Genomic DNA, 16,734 nt, shown 5'->3' with positions numbered 1-16,734 from the left:
TCAATAAAATTCCAATTCAGTAAATGACAGAATATGTCTTTGTCTGGCTTTTGTTTTGGTTGCTCATTCTAATTTGGTATTTCTGGAAGCTTTAAGATCTGCGGCTTTGAACGACGTTTGGCTGCACGAGTTTGCAAAGACTTCAATAACAGTGCACAATATTCACAGTACATAATTCTAAGAGAGGGGAATGAAAGGATCTGAAAACAATAGAAAGTAAACATTAAAATCAGCTATTATAAGGGGGGAAAAAAACATTTAGATCTCAGCAGATAGGTCAGAGGATTTTCAAGGTCCCGCAGAGGGCCAGGGAGCTGTCAGATGAAGAGCCTGAGCAGAATTACGACGAACACTCCATCGCATGATTTTAAAAGCCTTAAACAACTTGCACAGAAATCGAGTGCCGGAAAAATCACGCAGGGACATTTTGAGAGCTGAAATATTTCAATTCCAAAAATTGAAAACAGCTGCAGTTCAACTGCGGCTTTTGGCTTATTTCTGAAGTTGAGACCTGCAAGAGACCGAGAGAGCAAAAAAGACAAAACAAAAACCCTGCAAAGGCTTCGCGAGCTCGGAAAGTAATATCGTCACAAACAAGAAAACATAAAAAAAAAAAACCAAAAACAAGGTCTGCACAAATGCGAACATCCCAACATGGTTAACCTCTTAATGAAAGTGAGCCTGCGCAGCACGCCGAGCAGAAGCTACAGTGAGATCTCCTTATGGAAAACTCATCAAATAAATACAAAAAAAGGGGGTGGAGGGGTGGAGGGGTGGTGGGGGGTAACAATAACATTGCGTTCGCCGGTGCCAGTCTATCTCTGCTCGTCTCCTGCCCCGTGACACTAAAGCCCTACTCCGGCCCTCCCTCGCCGTCTCTTAGCTCAGAGCTCACCGTCCTCCCTCCTCCCACCTCCAGCTCCTAAATTATCCGTCCGGGCTGTGGGAGATATTCCCCCCTCCCCCCCCTCCCTTATCCTGCCTGCGGGCCGCTTCGTCTTAACCGCAAGCTCCACTAGATGAGGTGTGTGTGTGTGTGTGTGTGTGTGTGTGTGTGTGTGTGTGTGTGTGTGTGTGCACGTGGAGAACACTGCCTACGAACCCCCCCCCCCCTCCTTCCCCCCCAAACCCCCCCACTTCTCGTTTGATGTCCCCGGAGGTGGGAGGATCTGCGGAAAAGGAGCCCGAAACTGCACTAAATGTCACTTTTTGGAGGTGCATTTGACGGACGGCCAGCGAAGGAAGTGAGATGTGCAAAAAAAAAAAAAAAAAAAAGAAGCATCGACTCTCTTTTCTTTTCTTTTTTTTTTTGGGGGGGGGGGGGGGGGATCGGTCGACGAGGCACCGCGGTGAAGCCCCGAGCTCTGAAAACAATGGAAATTTGCCGTGTGTATTTTCTGCGTGCGGATCTTTTTCGCTCGAGTGTTTGTTGACGCTAGAGAGCTCGGTAAGTCACGTGGAAGAACAAATCATTCTGTTGCTGGGATCCATTATTACCGCAGAGCCTACGTGCCAAAATCAACCCACCGCTCTGCCTCTCTCTCTCTCTCTCTCTCTCTCTCTCTCTGACTCCCTTCGTTTAACAAGTGAAAGTAGTGGAACATTTTTTTTTTTTTTTTTTGGAAACTGGAGAGACTCGGGCATATTTTATGGTCCCTTCACAGTCAGAGCTGCACGGAGAGAGAAGCGATGAAGAAATCTCGGGGTATGTTGTCATACTCGGGCGGGAGATTTATTTGCCCCGTGCAGCACTTGCTCAGGGGAAAAAAAGAAACGAGTCGCAGCTCTCTACCTGATCGCCCCCCCCCCCCGCGCGCTTCGACGACTCCCCCGATCAAACCCTCTGCGGTTGAGCCGACTCGGCAAAACTTCAGATCGCCGCTTTTCTGACCCGACGTTTTCTGGTCATCCTTTCGATCACCCCCCGAGATTAATGCGACTTGGGTCGAAGCGTTTGGTCTGAGCATGTGGGTTATAAGACGGGAAGACTGACCCCCCCCCCCCTCCCCTCCTCCCCCACCCCCTCCCCCCAACTCAACCCAAATGAGGCACAGCAATCAAAGTCACACAACAAGAGAAATGTATCTCCGATGTGAAAATAAACGCCACGATGCAAAACCCCGATGGAGCGTGCACGGCTCTGGCCACATTCATTTATTATTCTAACCCGAAGTTCTGCATCGACTTTGCATGAGGCATCAAAAGGGGGGAGAAAACAGCCGAACCGCAGGGGCCCAGAGGCTTTTTTTCTTCCAATGCACGTGTACATTCCCCTCCTTCGCCGAGATGATTTAGCGGAAAACCGTGTTTGAAAATAGAACGGGTAAATAATTAGTTGGAACCTGTTTGGTTAAAGCAGGGTGGGGTCACCGCACCGGGACAATTCGCTTCGCCGCAAGAGGACAATACAGTGAGTGCTACGAAGTGAACACAATACCACCGAGATCTCTGAAGAGGTCATTTGGCGCGCGGTTTACTTTCACTAGACCGGGACAAACTCTGGATTTGACCGATTGCGGGACCGAAACGCGACACTTTAGATCGGAGAATTTTGGAGAATTAGATGAAGCAAAAAAAAACAAAAAAATGCTCGTTTTATGGATATTTGGGAACACCGGCTCACAAGATGAATTTGTGGGGTCGTCAGATGATTAAAAGCAGGGACGGGCGAGTTCACCATTATCTGAATCGGTTAAACCAGTGGAGGGGCGGGGCCTCACCCAAAGTGGGCGGTGCTTACACCGGAAGTGGGCGGGGACTGGCCAGAAGTTCTTCATTTAAACCCGAAATTGATATGGGTTGGTCAGAAATTGCTAAATATAGTATTTAATAGAAAACTATTTACAGAGCAGCCTCAGAATTGAGCTTCAGAGTAATGTTGTTTGATCACAAGAGTAACAGAACTATTTACGGAACCATTTTTTTCTTTTCATAAAAGCCGCTGTGTTGAAGAATAGTCAAGTTGAGAACATCTTATTTCTACTTCACAAAATTCAGGTAAATCTTTACTTGTAAATTATTGGGATCAATATTAGCACCTTTAAGTTTTCAAATACAGCGAGGAAGAAGGTAACTGCGGCTTTTACTTTACTCTCAAGCAGACACTTGAAGAGGTCAAATTAAGGTCAAGGCTGGGAACCACTGATCAAATGAGCTTCACGTAATTTTAGTATCAATATCTCGATCATATCATCAAGCAATCATAAACACTTTATATTTTGCGCGTGTTGAACGTAAAACAAAGCCAACATGGAAATAATGTGCCATGAACACTGAATTTGACTCTTCAGTCATGTGCTGCTATGTTGGCAGTTAAATAGTGAAAAGTGAAGTGAATTGTGGGATTTGACCGCGTCTGTGGCTCCTGACCAAAAAAACAACAAAAAAGTTGGACTTTAGTTTTGCTCTTTCATTACTAAAGTGACGGTCGGCTTAACTTTATGGAAGGTGGCACCAGCAGAACAATATGATCCCCTTTCCTGACTTTTCAGCCGTGAGTTCGACAAATTTGTATTATGAGCTGAGCCGGTCGCTGAGAAAGACATTAAGATGTGAGAGAAACGTGAGAAAGCCAACTACAGTTGAAACTTTAGAGGTGAGAAGCCACTCCAGTGAATAAAACACACACACACAGCAACTTCGATATTCATCACCGATGGTCGTTTTGTTGAGTTGGAGAGCAGCCGGAATTGTTCAACACTTTTTCCAAACAAAGTCACAAGAAGCCACAAAATAAATGGAACAAGACAAACACTAACAAACAGTCCAGAACAATAAAAAAAAGGCAGACAATAAAGCACGGACTTCATTAAGGCTCATGCTGAATCTGCAGTATCCCAATAATCTAAATGAAACTGAATCACTCCGACTGCTGCTACCATTTTAATGTTCTCCTAAACTCCAGAAAAGAGTCTGTGTTAGTTTGAACTTGTGGTCAATGTGTGTGTTTGTGTTTGTGTGTTTGTGTGTGTGTGTGTGTGTGTGTGTGCGTGTGTGTGTGTGTGTGTGTGTCTCTGGCTGCATTCCCTTGCACGCATCGATGCATGACTGAATGTTTATTCAATTTTTATGGCGACGGCGTCTCGTAAAACGGACAGATGCTCCGAGACGACCGGCCCTCCTCAGTTCACCCCTCGCAGGTTCAACCATCCTCCTCCCCTTGAACTCCTCCCCCCCTCCCCTGCCCTCCTGAAACGGGACCACCTACCGGGAGAGCCGAGAGGACGAGTCACCTTTCGAAAAGCGCGTGTCCGGCCAGATTACCGCGTGAGTTACGACCTCGGTTACGGCTGGGACCTTTTTTTTTTTTTTCTTTTTTTTTTTCCCCTCAAGCACATGTGCGCAAGACACACTTGAAATAATTAGACCATGAATTACAATACACAAGTTATGCAGTTTGTTCTGCATCGTTCCTCATCCAGCTCTAGTAAAAGAATGTGCCTTCAGAGGAACATGAAATTTCAAAACCAAACTAGTGTATGAATCAAATGTAATCAAAGCCCTTTTTTGGGGGGGGGGTTGTTTTTTTGTTCAGTTTCATTCAACAAAGAACACTAACTGCTCAGCTCGGGGAGATATCGGTGTCACCGTCCAGCCTTTCCTCTGGAAACCGCAGTCAATCAATATTTTAATTTTTATTAATACCCTCTCACACAGACACAGATACACAAACTCAAACCAGCATCGGTATCATATCATCCATCTGTACATGACCTTTCTTCTGCGGCCTCGCTGACCCAGCTGCCTCTGCAGGTTTTGTATTTCAGCGAGGGTTTTTGTTTTTTTTCCTCTCTTCTCTTCTCTACAACCTCCGATGCTCTAATCATCACATTTCGCTCTGAGTTCACGTCAGAGGAGCTTCAGCATCACCGAAAAACCACAGGGAAAGCCAGGAAGAAAAAGCAGAAAGGCTTTGAAGTATGTTGCCAGTGAGATTCACGAATCAGACACAAAAGATGTTTGGCTCAACGGAGAAAGAGGGTGACGAATATAATGGAGCTTCAAGTATCAGCAAGCAACAGAGATCAACACTAATTTGTGCATTGATGTCCAAAAAGCTGCAGGTGAGCAGAGCCACCCCTCATCTCTTTAAGGACGTGATCCTGAACCGTGCAGCCTCCCTTCCCATGAGTCTTTGCAGTGCTAGCCCGCGTCTGACACTTCACCACAACCCCACCTCTTCCTCCATTCCCACAACTCCCAATAACACCGTCTGACACGACCCCGACAACCCTCCCCAAAAAAACACCAGCTTCTGTCTCCGGGCCCGCGGGTCCGAACGGGCTCTCTCGTACGCGTCCGGCTGACCGGCGAGGAGAGGAGATGGGGAGGAGAAGCCTGCAGACAGGGTTCGTCCGTACGCGCTCGTAAATCTGCCGAAGCAAGAAGCTGGCAGAGACGCCAAAAAATAAATAATAGAAAGCCTCCTGAAACCGTGGGCCGGGGAGGGTGTGGGTGGCAGCGCAAAGGCTTTATCGGAGAAGGAAAAACAAAAGGAAGGCCCGTCTGTGTTTACTTTCAAGGAGGGAACAATGCCTTAAAGAGGACGGGGGCAAGGACTGATGTGGCGCGCGAGGGCCCCTCGAAGAAAAAAAAAAAAAGAAAAACGCAAAAAAAACACTTCATTTTGATTCACAGTGAGTTTAAGAAAACAATTGTAGCAGTCGGGTCTTTAGGGGCAGCGGGGTTTGACTGTGAGGAGGAGGCAGACGAAAGGGAGAGAACAGGGAGGATAAGAAACAGAGAGCAGGATGAGCTTTCTTTTTCTTTTTTTTTAATTCAAGATTACTCTTAACAATGATGTAATGCATAAGTCTGGAAAGATTTAGAAAACCAACTCTGAAAAGTAAAACTGTGCCTATAGCGGAGCTGCTTTATGTCCAGAACTCTTAAAAAAAAAAAAAAAAAGATCCCAGAATTCAATTCTCGTAAATTATATAAAAACTAAAAGGTACATTGCCATACTTTAACAAAATGACCAAGGAGACCAACACAGCAGCATTTGAAACTACAGTTGCTTTCCTCTTCTATGAAACAAGAAACTTTTTACATTTTGACTTTTTAATACTAAAATTGCGTTGGGTTTTTTTTTTTGGGGGGGGGGGGGTGGAGTATCCCTTTAAGACTTCCTGTGAAACAGGAATATTTGCTATTAATTTGAATTAAAGCAAAAAAAAAAAAAAAAAAAAGTTTTCTCAAACTGCCATGATTGATTTTAACATTATATAGACCAAACAACTAATCCAAAAAAAACCCCCAAAAAAACAGAGTAATTCATAATAAATCAATAATCTGTGGATGTAGATCTATAGCTACTTCTGAGATTGACCTTTACACTTATTTTTTCCTCATTTATTAGTTTACATCAACAACTAAAAGATGATTTCGCTGTCGGACGTTCACACATGAACCCCAAACAGTGACGTGCAGGTGTTTTGTCTCGAACAGCTGACGGGGGACACCTGCTGCCACGTCACTCATGACCTCAAATGAAACCACTACTTTGAGTTCAATGAGAGAAGTCTGCCACAGAGTAAAGTCAGGTATGAATTATGGGTTATAGGAGGAGGGGGGGCGGGGGAGGGGGCTTCACTACCCCCCTCTAAACAAGGACATTTGCAGGATGTGATGAAGCAAAACTTGGAGTGAATTTTAAAAAAAATAAATTTAAAAAACATCCTCTTTCAAACTATGAATGGAATCTGGATTCACCAACAATAGATACAACTGCTGCCAGGATTTTTTTTTTTTTTTTTTTTTTTCCAACATATTTACCCAAACTAGGAAATGAGAGGAAGACACACAATGATTCCTGGGTAATGAAGTCATGTCGACAAACATTCCAAACACCAAACTACAACAACTAAATATGACTTTCGGCCCTACGTGACCCAGATGTAACCCGACAGTCAAGATCACGACCGTCGACAGAGCACTTCCAGCCAAATTCCCTTTGTTTTGAGTTTTTCCCCAAAATATCACACATTGTTCACAGCAGAGGGGGAGAGAAATTTTTTTTAAAAAATGCCAGCTTTCCCCTTATGCAGCCAATCAATGGGGAAAATGGAGAATGTGAAAGGGTCACAACCCCAGGGATGGAAATAATCCCCCAGTTGCTACCGGGTATCTGGTGTATAAACACTGCACTGGAAAAACATTAGTCTAAGTCTGAAGGTTTACACTATCGTGCGCCACACCGGGCTTCAAGGTCCCATTGACGGAGCGGAGTACAACCCGTTTAATGTTGGTGCTGCTGAAAATGAAGCAATAAAAAGAAGAAGAAAAAAAAAAAAAAAAAAAACACCACTGACCATTTGCATTGCAGGACAAAAAAAAAAAAAAAAAAAAAAATCCCATGGCAATATTTCCAAATGCAGAGGGTGATTTTGAATTCCTCCGAGTTATTAGATCTCACGCTTCTCAAAGTGGGGAGATCGACTGCTCAGCCAGGTGGTGTGGTAAAGTCATCTCTCCGAAGGGGTGAGAAAGTTCAGACTTAGCGTGAAACCAATCTAAGAGTTTAACGTTTTTTGGGAACGGAGCAGCGAGGCTCTATATATTCTCTCATTAGCTTTCGACATTAGAGTGTGCAGGAAAGCAGATTGACATTTTCGCTGCAGGCAAAGTGAAAGAACATTTGATATTCCCATTTGGGCCCGGGCAAAGCCTTTAGGTTAACTTTGCTAACACGATTTTGCCAAGTAATCCTTGATTTCAATAATATGCGAGTGTGTCTACGAATAACTGATTGGCGGATTGGATTTCAGTTTAAATATGTGCGGGCGGTTGAAAAGGAATCAATAACAACTGTCAAAGGCATCCTGCTCAGTCTTGAACTCTCACATCAGCCATTTTTTTTTTTTTTTTAAACACAAAACACCTTTCATGAAAAGAGAAGCAGCTCACACTTTCTCTTTTATATGAACTATGTCATATGTCATCAAGTCTGGAATAACAATGCAAGTCACAGTTCAAATTTCCAAAGCATATACAGACTCACATTTGTTTTTCATTTGACTCACGGTGAGGCCTTCACCACCCAAACTGGGCTTAGAGGGGTTCCCACGTTACACTTCAGAGAATTTTACTCCACTTTTTTTTTTTCTTTTTAAAAGGGGGGAAGCCTGAAAAAGATGGACAGCTTAAATTTCACTCTCACTGCCCTCAGCATCTTTTCACAAAGTCTTAAGAGGTCACCTGAATTTAATGGTCACTTATTGCCTGTGGAGGAGTTCTCGGTGGTATAAAGGCACCCCAAAGACCACCCCAGTGCCAAAACAGCCTCAGGCTCAAAGGCTCAAAGTAATACTGGCACTGATGATGCATACCTGCAGTGGAGCGCCGTATGAATTACTCTCCCTTTTATTTCATTTTTTTTTTTTTTTTTAACTCGGGACACTGAAGAAACCATCACTGGTCTTAAAACTGAAACAGAAGCCTTGACTGATTTATGTCTGCAATGGGGGAAATTAAAAAGTGGTCCCTTTTTTTTTGGTTGATTTGTGCAGTTCATAACCGCTGATAAGAACATTCCGACTCGTGAAAACAGGAGAGGAGCTCGTGCGGAAGACATGCAACACTCATTTCCTCTCCCAGGCTGCTCCACTATTAAAAGGAGGCACATTCAAGATTAATTGTTATGGCTAGTGTGTTTTTTTGGGGAAATGGGAACAATAAAGGTATCATGCCAGAGAACAAGGCCTTCGTGGCCAAGAAAATTACAATTTAATTTAATGCCAAGCTGTGTAAAAGAGGAATTTAATTAACGAGCAGACAAATGAAATAGGTGGCTTTGTTTTATGTCTGACTTGGACAGTCTCAACCCCGCCCCTCCCACCCCCACCACCTTTTTTTTTTTTTTTTTTTTTTTTTTTTTTTTTTTTCTCCCCCCCAGTTTAAACCTTGATCTTATTTCACTTATTTCATCCAAATGTTTCTGACAAGTGCCAGTGGGTGAGTTCATGCCCCTTTTCCCTGCCAAACAGATCAAATAGTGCACAATATAAGGTGGATTTCCAGTACCTGTGGGGAACAGAGAAGTCAGCAGTGTACTCACCTCAGCACGCTGTGTTCTGGGCTGGCTGGCGTCCGTCTCGATGGCGTACACATCCACCAGGTAGAGGTCGGACCCTTGCTCTCGATCCAGCTCCGCGGCCGTCTGTATCACTCCCGTGTGGCGGCCGATGGTGAAAAGGCGTCCCACGGCTTTCCCGCCGCTGCGCACCGCCACGATGAAATACTCCACTTTGGTCGCGGAGCCTCTCGGACTCGAGGCGTCCAGGGAGATGACGTTGGTGCCCGGCGGCTGGCCCTCTTTGAGGATGGTGATGTATTTGGGCTGGGAGAACACGGGCCCGTCCATCCCTTGCAGGAGGATGGTCAGCTCGGTTCTGGAGGTCTTGCGGTCGGTGCCGTGGTCGGTGGCGGACACGGCGAGGGTGTACATGAGTTGGGACGGGACCAGCTGGGAGGCCAGGCGAATGTCCCCGCTGTACCTGTCCATGATGAACGTGTCCGAGTCTCCATCCACCAGCTCGTACTCCACCTCCCCGTTGGCGCCGTCGTCGGGGTCGAAGGCCAACACTGTTGTCAGGATGGAGCCGATGACGATGTTGGGCTCGGCCACCAGGGCGTTCTGGGACACAAAACTGGGAACATTGTCATTCTGGTCCGTGACCCATATTGTGACATTTTTTAAGGCAAATCGGCGGAATTCAACAGGAACTGCCTGGTCGGTGGCTTTTATTGTCAGCTCGAACAGGTTGGAGAATTCCCTGTCGATTTCCCTGTTGGTGTAAATGAGCCCGGAGCTCGGGTCAATGTTGAAGTGGCTTCCCCGAGGAATCTGCTGAACAATAGAGTACTCCAGCTCCCCGTTGATGTCTGCGTCTGTGTCGTGAGCTGCGATGGTCATGACGGAGGCAGAGAGGGGGAGGTTTTCAGGGATGGATTTGAAAATGTCCCCGGGGGTGAATATGGGAGGGTTGTCGTTGAAGTCCCTGACGTGAATAACCACGGGGATGGACGAGGAGCGCGCCGGCCTCCCGTTGTCCTTCGCGGTGATGTTGAGCTTGTAAAACGACTGAGTTTCATAGTCCAGCTTTTTGACCAAAAAGATGCTGCCGGTGTTGGGGCTGATGCTGAACGTGCCGTGGTTGTTCGTGGCCGTGATGCTGTACGTTATGTCGGCGTTCTGTCCCGAGTCGGCGTCGGTGGCGGTCACGGAGGCCACCAGCTCCCCGATCCTCATGTTCTCCAGGACGTCCACGGACAGGGAGGATTTAGGGAAGGAGGGGGAGTTGTCGTTTTCATCCAGGATGCTGATACTCAGCATACAAGAGGAGGATAAGGGCACGGCTCCGGCATCGACAGCTATGATTTTTAGTGAATAAGAGAATGTAGATTCATAATCGAGCTTTCCGATTAAAGTCACCTGTCCGGAGCTGCTCTCAATCGTGAACTGGCGTTCCTCGTTGCCCTCGGCGATGCGATAACGAACCAGGCCGTTTTTGTTCTCATCCACGTCTGAGGCCGACACCCGCAGCAGCTGTGTCATGTTCGGGGCCGACTCAGAGATGGAGGCCTGGTAAATGTCTTTGGTGAATTTCGGCGGGTTGTCGTTGATGTCTTGAACGTAAACCTGCACTTTGGCCTGGTCTCTGAGGGGCTTGGGGAGACCCTGGTCTGACGAGACGACCGCGAAGCTGAACACGGCGGCGCCTCTCTGTCTCACAAGCGACTCGCGGTCCAACTGCAGCGTGCTGGTCAACTCCCCGGTGATGGCGTTCAGCTCGAAGTTGGGCTGCGGAGTCTCAAACGTATATCTGACTTCACTGTTCGGGCCGAAGTCCTTATCCTCGGCGAAAACCTGCCCGACGATCGACCCCCTCTTCTGCTCTTCCTCAAAATGAAACACGTAATTGGTGCTGTTGAAGAGAGGCCGGTTGTCGTTCACGTCGTCCAGAATCACGCTGACGTTGACGGTGGCGCTCAGCGGCTCCACGGCCCTGTCTCTGGCCACGACCACCAAGTTATACCGGTCCTGGATCTCCCTGTCCAGCTCCGCTTTGATGTACAGCTGCCCGTCGGGAAAAATGCCGAACACGTCACCGGTGTTGCCGCCGGCGATGTCATACATAATCTCCCCGTTGAGGCCGGAGTCTTTGTCGGCGGCCTCCACTTTAAAAAAGCGGCTGTTGACGGGCTCGGACTCCAGGATGATGACCTCGTACGAGAGCTGGTCGAACATGGGCGAGTTGTCGTTGACGTCGTAAACGCTGACGATGAGGACGAGGCTGGAGGTGTGCCGGGGGACTCCCGTGTCCGACGCCGTGACCTCGACCTCGTAGGAGCTCGTCGTGACCTCCAGCGGCCCCGTCAGCGTGATGAGGCCGTGCTTCTCGTGGATGTGAAACAGCCCCTTGGGGTTCTGCTTGAGGCTGTAGACCACCACGCCGTTCGTGCCCTCGTCGGGGTCCGAGGCTCTGGCCTGGAATATCACGTGACCCGTGCTCCAGTTTTCCACCGCGCTCACGTGCTCCACGGCGTGGATAAAATGAGGGGCGTTATCATTTAGGTCCTTCACAGTTATGTTAACGAAGGCCTCCCCCGTGATCTCCCCGGCTCTGGCCACGACCTTCAGCTGATAAAAGCCCTGCTCCTCTCTGTCTATCTGACTGGACGCTGTGATCTGACCCGCGCTGTTCACAGCGAAAAGCCCCCTCTGGTCCCCCGATGTGATGAGATAGGAAATGTTTGTGTTCAAATCGACCGTGGTGGCTGACACTGTCCCTATGACTGTCCCGATGACCACATTTTCAAACATGACAAAGCTGTAAACTCTCTGGCTGAAGACCGGAGGGTTATCCTGCGTGTCTATGACAGTTACAGTCACAATGGCCTGCGTGTGCGAGCGCAGGCCGCCGCCGTCTGCTGCCGTCACCTGCAGCTGGTAGGCAGTTTTCTCCTCCCTGTCCAGGGGCACCAGCGTGGTAATTTTCCCCGTGTTGCTATTAATGCGGAATTTGGACGCGTCTCCGGCCGTAATTATATATTTGACCGTGCCATTTCGGCCCAAATCGGGATCCGTGGCGGAGACGGTGGTTACATAAGAACCCGAGGGCTCGTTCTCTTTCACGTTGGCAAAATACTGCACGGGGTAGAAGACGGGCCTGTTGTCGTTGATATCCCACAGGGTGATGTTGACTCTGCCTACAGAGTGCAGGGGGGGGCTGCCGGCGTCTACCGCACGGACGTGGAGCAGGTAGGAGGCCCGGTCCTCCCTGTCCAGGTCCGCGGCCGCGCTCAACCGCCCCGACGCGGCGTCCAGCCGAAACAGCTCCTGGACGCCGGCCGGAGTCTCCGTGTCAAACGAGAAGCGGACGGTCCCGTTGGCCCCGAGGTCGTCGTCCGAGGCGGACAGCGCCGCCAGCTCGGTGCCGGCGGGAGCGTGCTCCACCAGGGAGACGTGATACATGCTCTGCGTAAACGTAGGCACCTGGTCGTTCACGTCAGTGATGTTGACTATCAGTTTAGTGTAAGAAATCTTGGGCTGCAGCCCCTGGTCTTTGGCACTAATGTTGAGCACAATTTCAGATGCTATTTCCCTGTCCAACAAAGCAGCGCTGGTAACCAGACCACTGTTTTCACTGATGGAGAACCAGCCCAAAGCGTTTCCAGACACCAGGGAGTAGCGCAGGTTGGCATTCTGCCCAGAGTCGCCATCTGTTGCAGAGACCCCTTTAATGTAGCTGCCTTTCGGTATGTCCTCACTGATATCTACTCTGTACAGCGTTTCCTGAAATATGGGCGGGTGATCGTTGATATCGTTCACAAAAATAACCAGGCTGGCAAAGGAGGACCTCGCCACGGGCTTGCCGTTGTCCGACACGGACACGGTCAGGTTGTAGGAGGAAATCCTCTCTCTGTCTAACACGCTGGCCACTTTGATCAGACTCAAATTGGGCACGGGGGACGCGTGCACTTCAAAGTGTCTCTGCTCGTTGCCTCCTAAGATTGAAACGGATATGTTGCCGTTAGCCGTGGGGGAGTCCGAGTCCGAGACGGTGAGCAGAGCCACCACCGTGCCGATCTGTGCGTTTTCATCCACGGAGGCGAATTTAGAAGTGGTGGGGAAATACCTGAACTTCACCACGGGGTCGTTGTCGTTCACGTCTAAAAGTTTGATCGTGGCTTCTGTCCTGCCCGACAGAGACGGCACCCCCGTTATCAACCGCATGAATAGTCAGGGAATACTCTTTCTTACTCTCGTAATCCAAACCTTCTTTTATAATAATGGTGCCTGCTTTGGGGTCAATTTGGAAAGGTGTCCCCTCATCTAAAAAGTACCTGATTTCAGCATTAGCTCCCTCATCCTGATCTGAGGCTGTGATCTGCAGGATACTTGAACCTACTGCTGCATCCTCAAACACGCTGGTTTGATACTGGTCTTGCTCAAAAACAGGGGGGTTGTCATTTATGTCCTGAATAGTGACGTTTACTTGCAGGTAGCCAAACTTTTTCGGGTCCCCTTTGTCCTCCACTTCGATCAGGAGCTGGTAGGAGGGAGTGACTTCCCTGTCCAAGCCTCCGGTGGAGACGAGGTGCAGGAATGCCCCCTCTCCACTCGGATTGACTGTAATATCCAGGCGAAACTTCCTCTGCTCGTTTCCCTTCACTATTCTGTACGTGGTGTGATCGACTCCGTTACTTCCTATGTCGGAGTCCGTGGCGGTGTCCAGGATCACCTGCCTGCCGCTGCTGGCGTCCTCCTTGAAAGACACCACGAACGACGCGTCCGGGAACACCGGGGAGTTATCGTTAATATCCAAAACCACAATCCTGACCTCCGTGGGGTAGGTGGGCTGGCTGGACAGCACCACGACGTTGATGACATCACTCTGCAAAACCTCTCTGTCAATCACCACCGAGGTGTAAATGACCCCCGTGGTGCCGTTGATTGCAAAAAGTTTGTGGCTCTCGCTGAAGCGGTACGTGAAGCTGGGCTTCGTCTCTATCGTGCCCACGTAGGTGCCGACGGGCTGCTCCTCCAGGACCTGGAACTCTTGTCGGACTTGGCTGGACGCTGAGAACCGCGACAGAGTCCACAACACGAGTAGAAACAAATGAAACCGGCCCGATGAGCCCCTACCTGCGAGCGCCATGGTCACTTAGCCAGTCCACCTTTCTCAGACAGAGTCCATGCCGATGATGCATCAACTTCACTGAGGCTGGACGAGTCACTAAAGCATTGTATATTCCAGAGAATGTGCAGAGGGGAAGAAAAAAAAAAAAAAGAAAAAGTCAATGGGAAACCCAGCGACGGCTGTCTCAAAGCACTTAATCAGCGTCCCAAAGTACTCCAGAAGTGTTCTTCTATCCTGCTTCACTGAAAGAAAAATCCTCTGAAACGAAGAAGAATGACTCCTGCAGATCAGGGAAGTTTCATTTCAACTCCTCAAACAGCCCTTTTTTAGGACAAAAAAAAAAAAAAATCGGACAATCCTTTTAAAGAGGGAGGGGGGGAAAGAAAAGAAAGTTCCTGGCTCCTCAGAGATGCAGTTAAAAAAAAAAAGACTTTTATCCAGAGTTGAGTCGTAAGTCAGCGGTGCTGCAGAGTGTGTGTGCAGGCGGCTGAGCCCACGCACCGTCCCGTGGAATAACGGTGCAGACGCTTCAGTCATATTGTGCTCAGGAGTCCCAGTAACTTCGGACAAAGCTGCAGTTCGGCAAACTCCCTCCCATCCCTGATCCCATTGGATAACGGTGCTCCTGCCCGCCCTCCCACCGCCTTTCAACCCCCCCCCCCCCCTACCCCCTCCCTCCTGCCATTGTGCAGCACAGCCCGCTTTCCCCGCTCGTGGAAGAGGCTGTCAATCAAAGTAAGACAGGTGAGGATGCCACGAGAGCGTTTTAATTAGGTGAATATCAGATTATTGTGCGTTAAAACTGATCTGGAACAACCAGCTGAGGAAGTAAAAGTCACTCTGTTTCCTGTAGAAAAAAAAAGAAGAAGAAACTGTAAAAATGTGATAGATACTCTTTGCAAAAATATCAAAGCATACCCACAATAAAGGAGTATTTTTACAAAAGGAATACAGTATTCTTCCATTTTTAACACGGAGAATAAGAAGTTAAAAGCTACAACAATGTGAACTTTACAATCATTTCTGGCAAAGACTTTTTTTGTTTTGAAAAGTGGACTTTTATAAAGAACAAAAATGATTAAAAATACAATAATGTATCACAGAAAACCAAATGTAGCCAATTTTGGATACACATATTAAAGAAAAAATCTGTACTGCAACTTAATGTAGGAGAAATACTTCATGTAAATGGTCATTTTGTGGAAAATAATCAAAAAGAATTATAAAACGAATTATTTGAAAGTATATAATTCTCAATTATAATCAGGTGTCTATCAGGACTTCATTTGTTTGTCGTTTTATCCCAGAACTCATAATATCAGGTGGGATATTTGCATTTAGTGCAAGGTGCAGGGAGCTTCACAATCATGGGTAAGTAGCACCATCTAGTGGCCCATGTTCTGGTCCTTCCTAACAACATATTTACTGTACAGTATTTCAGTAAACTCTCTAAAGAGCAGGAGGCAAGACATTTAAATCCAAAACTGTGACACAGAAAACAAAATCACAACCGTATAGATGTGCTTGTTAAATCTGAAAAACATGTCCAAGTATTAAAAAAAAAACAGTTTTTGAGTGGAGAAACCACAAACGTAAACTTTTTGAGGTGTGTTGAGCCAAAGCATTTTTTCTTTCTATTTGTTTCAAATTTAGCATCAACATCCTAAAGATGATGTTTCAAAAGACTCAAATACAAGTTATCCATTACTGTAAATTATTCGTAAATAGATAGATAACTTGCTGTTTTATATTTGAGAAGTGAAGTTCTATGTGCCCTTTTGCATTTTCCAAAATTACTTTCGGCAGAAACCATTTTATAAATAAACAGCTTTAAAAAAAAAAAAAAAAAAAAAAAGTTTAAGTTGGCTACAAAACACATTTATGAGCAGAAAACTCATCCAGAGGAGGGGTGACATAAATAGAAAAATATACACTGGTAGAACAGTCTTTGGATAAATTAGGGGTTAGAATGAAATAAATTACATCTTGTCTAAAAGTTATTTTTATGAAACATAACTTTATGACATTTTATAGATAGATGCATGACTGGAAATGTTCTCATTCAGCTGACTGTTTTATGTTTCATGTGGAAATTGCACAAAGTCAGTGTTTTGCCATTGAATTAATTTATGTTACAAAGTACATTCAATGACAAGTTACCGCCAACTTCTCAAAATTTGTCTCGTCGTGTGAAAATGCTAAATTCTCTTTAATTAATTTATCTGAAAATGCTGATTTAAAGAGTTACAGTAAACTTAAACAGATTTTCATTTGAATAAAATTAAATCTACAAAGCAGTAATCTGTTAATACGCAGTCAGTAAGAGTAGTCCGCATGAAATGTTGTGTTTGGTGGTTTTATTGGTTCATGAAGTTAGTTTTTTAGACCAGCAACAACATTTGAATATGCCTTTAAATATGCTTTGCATCTCGAATACCAGCGTCCATCTCGCAGTTTCACATTTCGTAAACTGACGTGAAATAGAAAATGCAAAAAAAGAAAAAAAGGCAGATTATGTCTGTAGTTTCAAGTAAATAACTGTGACAAATAAAACAAACAAAAACAAAACTGGACACGTCCAAATATTTGC

The 16,734-nt window shown here is 46.6% G+C and overlaps 1 protein-coding gene across 1 annotated transcript in view; it reads right to left on the bottom strand.

Moving 5' to 3' along the window:
* Positions 1-14,464, bottom strand: part of fat4 (FAT atypical cadherin 4) — a 105,365-nt gene extending 90,901 nt beyond the window's left edge. The window contains 2 exon segments of the mRNA XM_069169447.1: positions 9,056-13,222; positions 13,224-14,464. Coding sequence (XP_069025548.1) covers positions 9,056-13,222; positions 13,224-14,162 — 5,106 coding nt within the window. The 5' untranslated portion in view covers positions 14,163-14,464.
* Positions 14,465-16,734: the final 2,270 nt, after the last annotated feature.

This window comes from Embiotoca jacksoni, unplaced genomic scaffold, assembly GCF_022577435.1.
Source record: "Embiotoca jacksoni isolate LCO1_2020_lvr unplaced genomic scaffold, fEmbJac1.0.p SCAF_45, whole genome shotgun sequence".
Taxonomy (NCBI): domain Eukaryota; kingdom Metazoa; phylum Chordata; class Actinopteri; family Embiotocidae; genus Embiotoca; species Embiotoca jacksoni.
The sequence above is the reverse complement of the archived record's forward strand: the minus strand, read 5'-3'. Positions and strand labels throughout refer to the sequence as shown.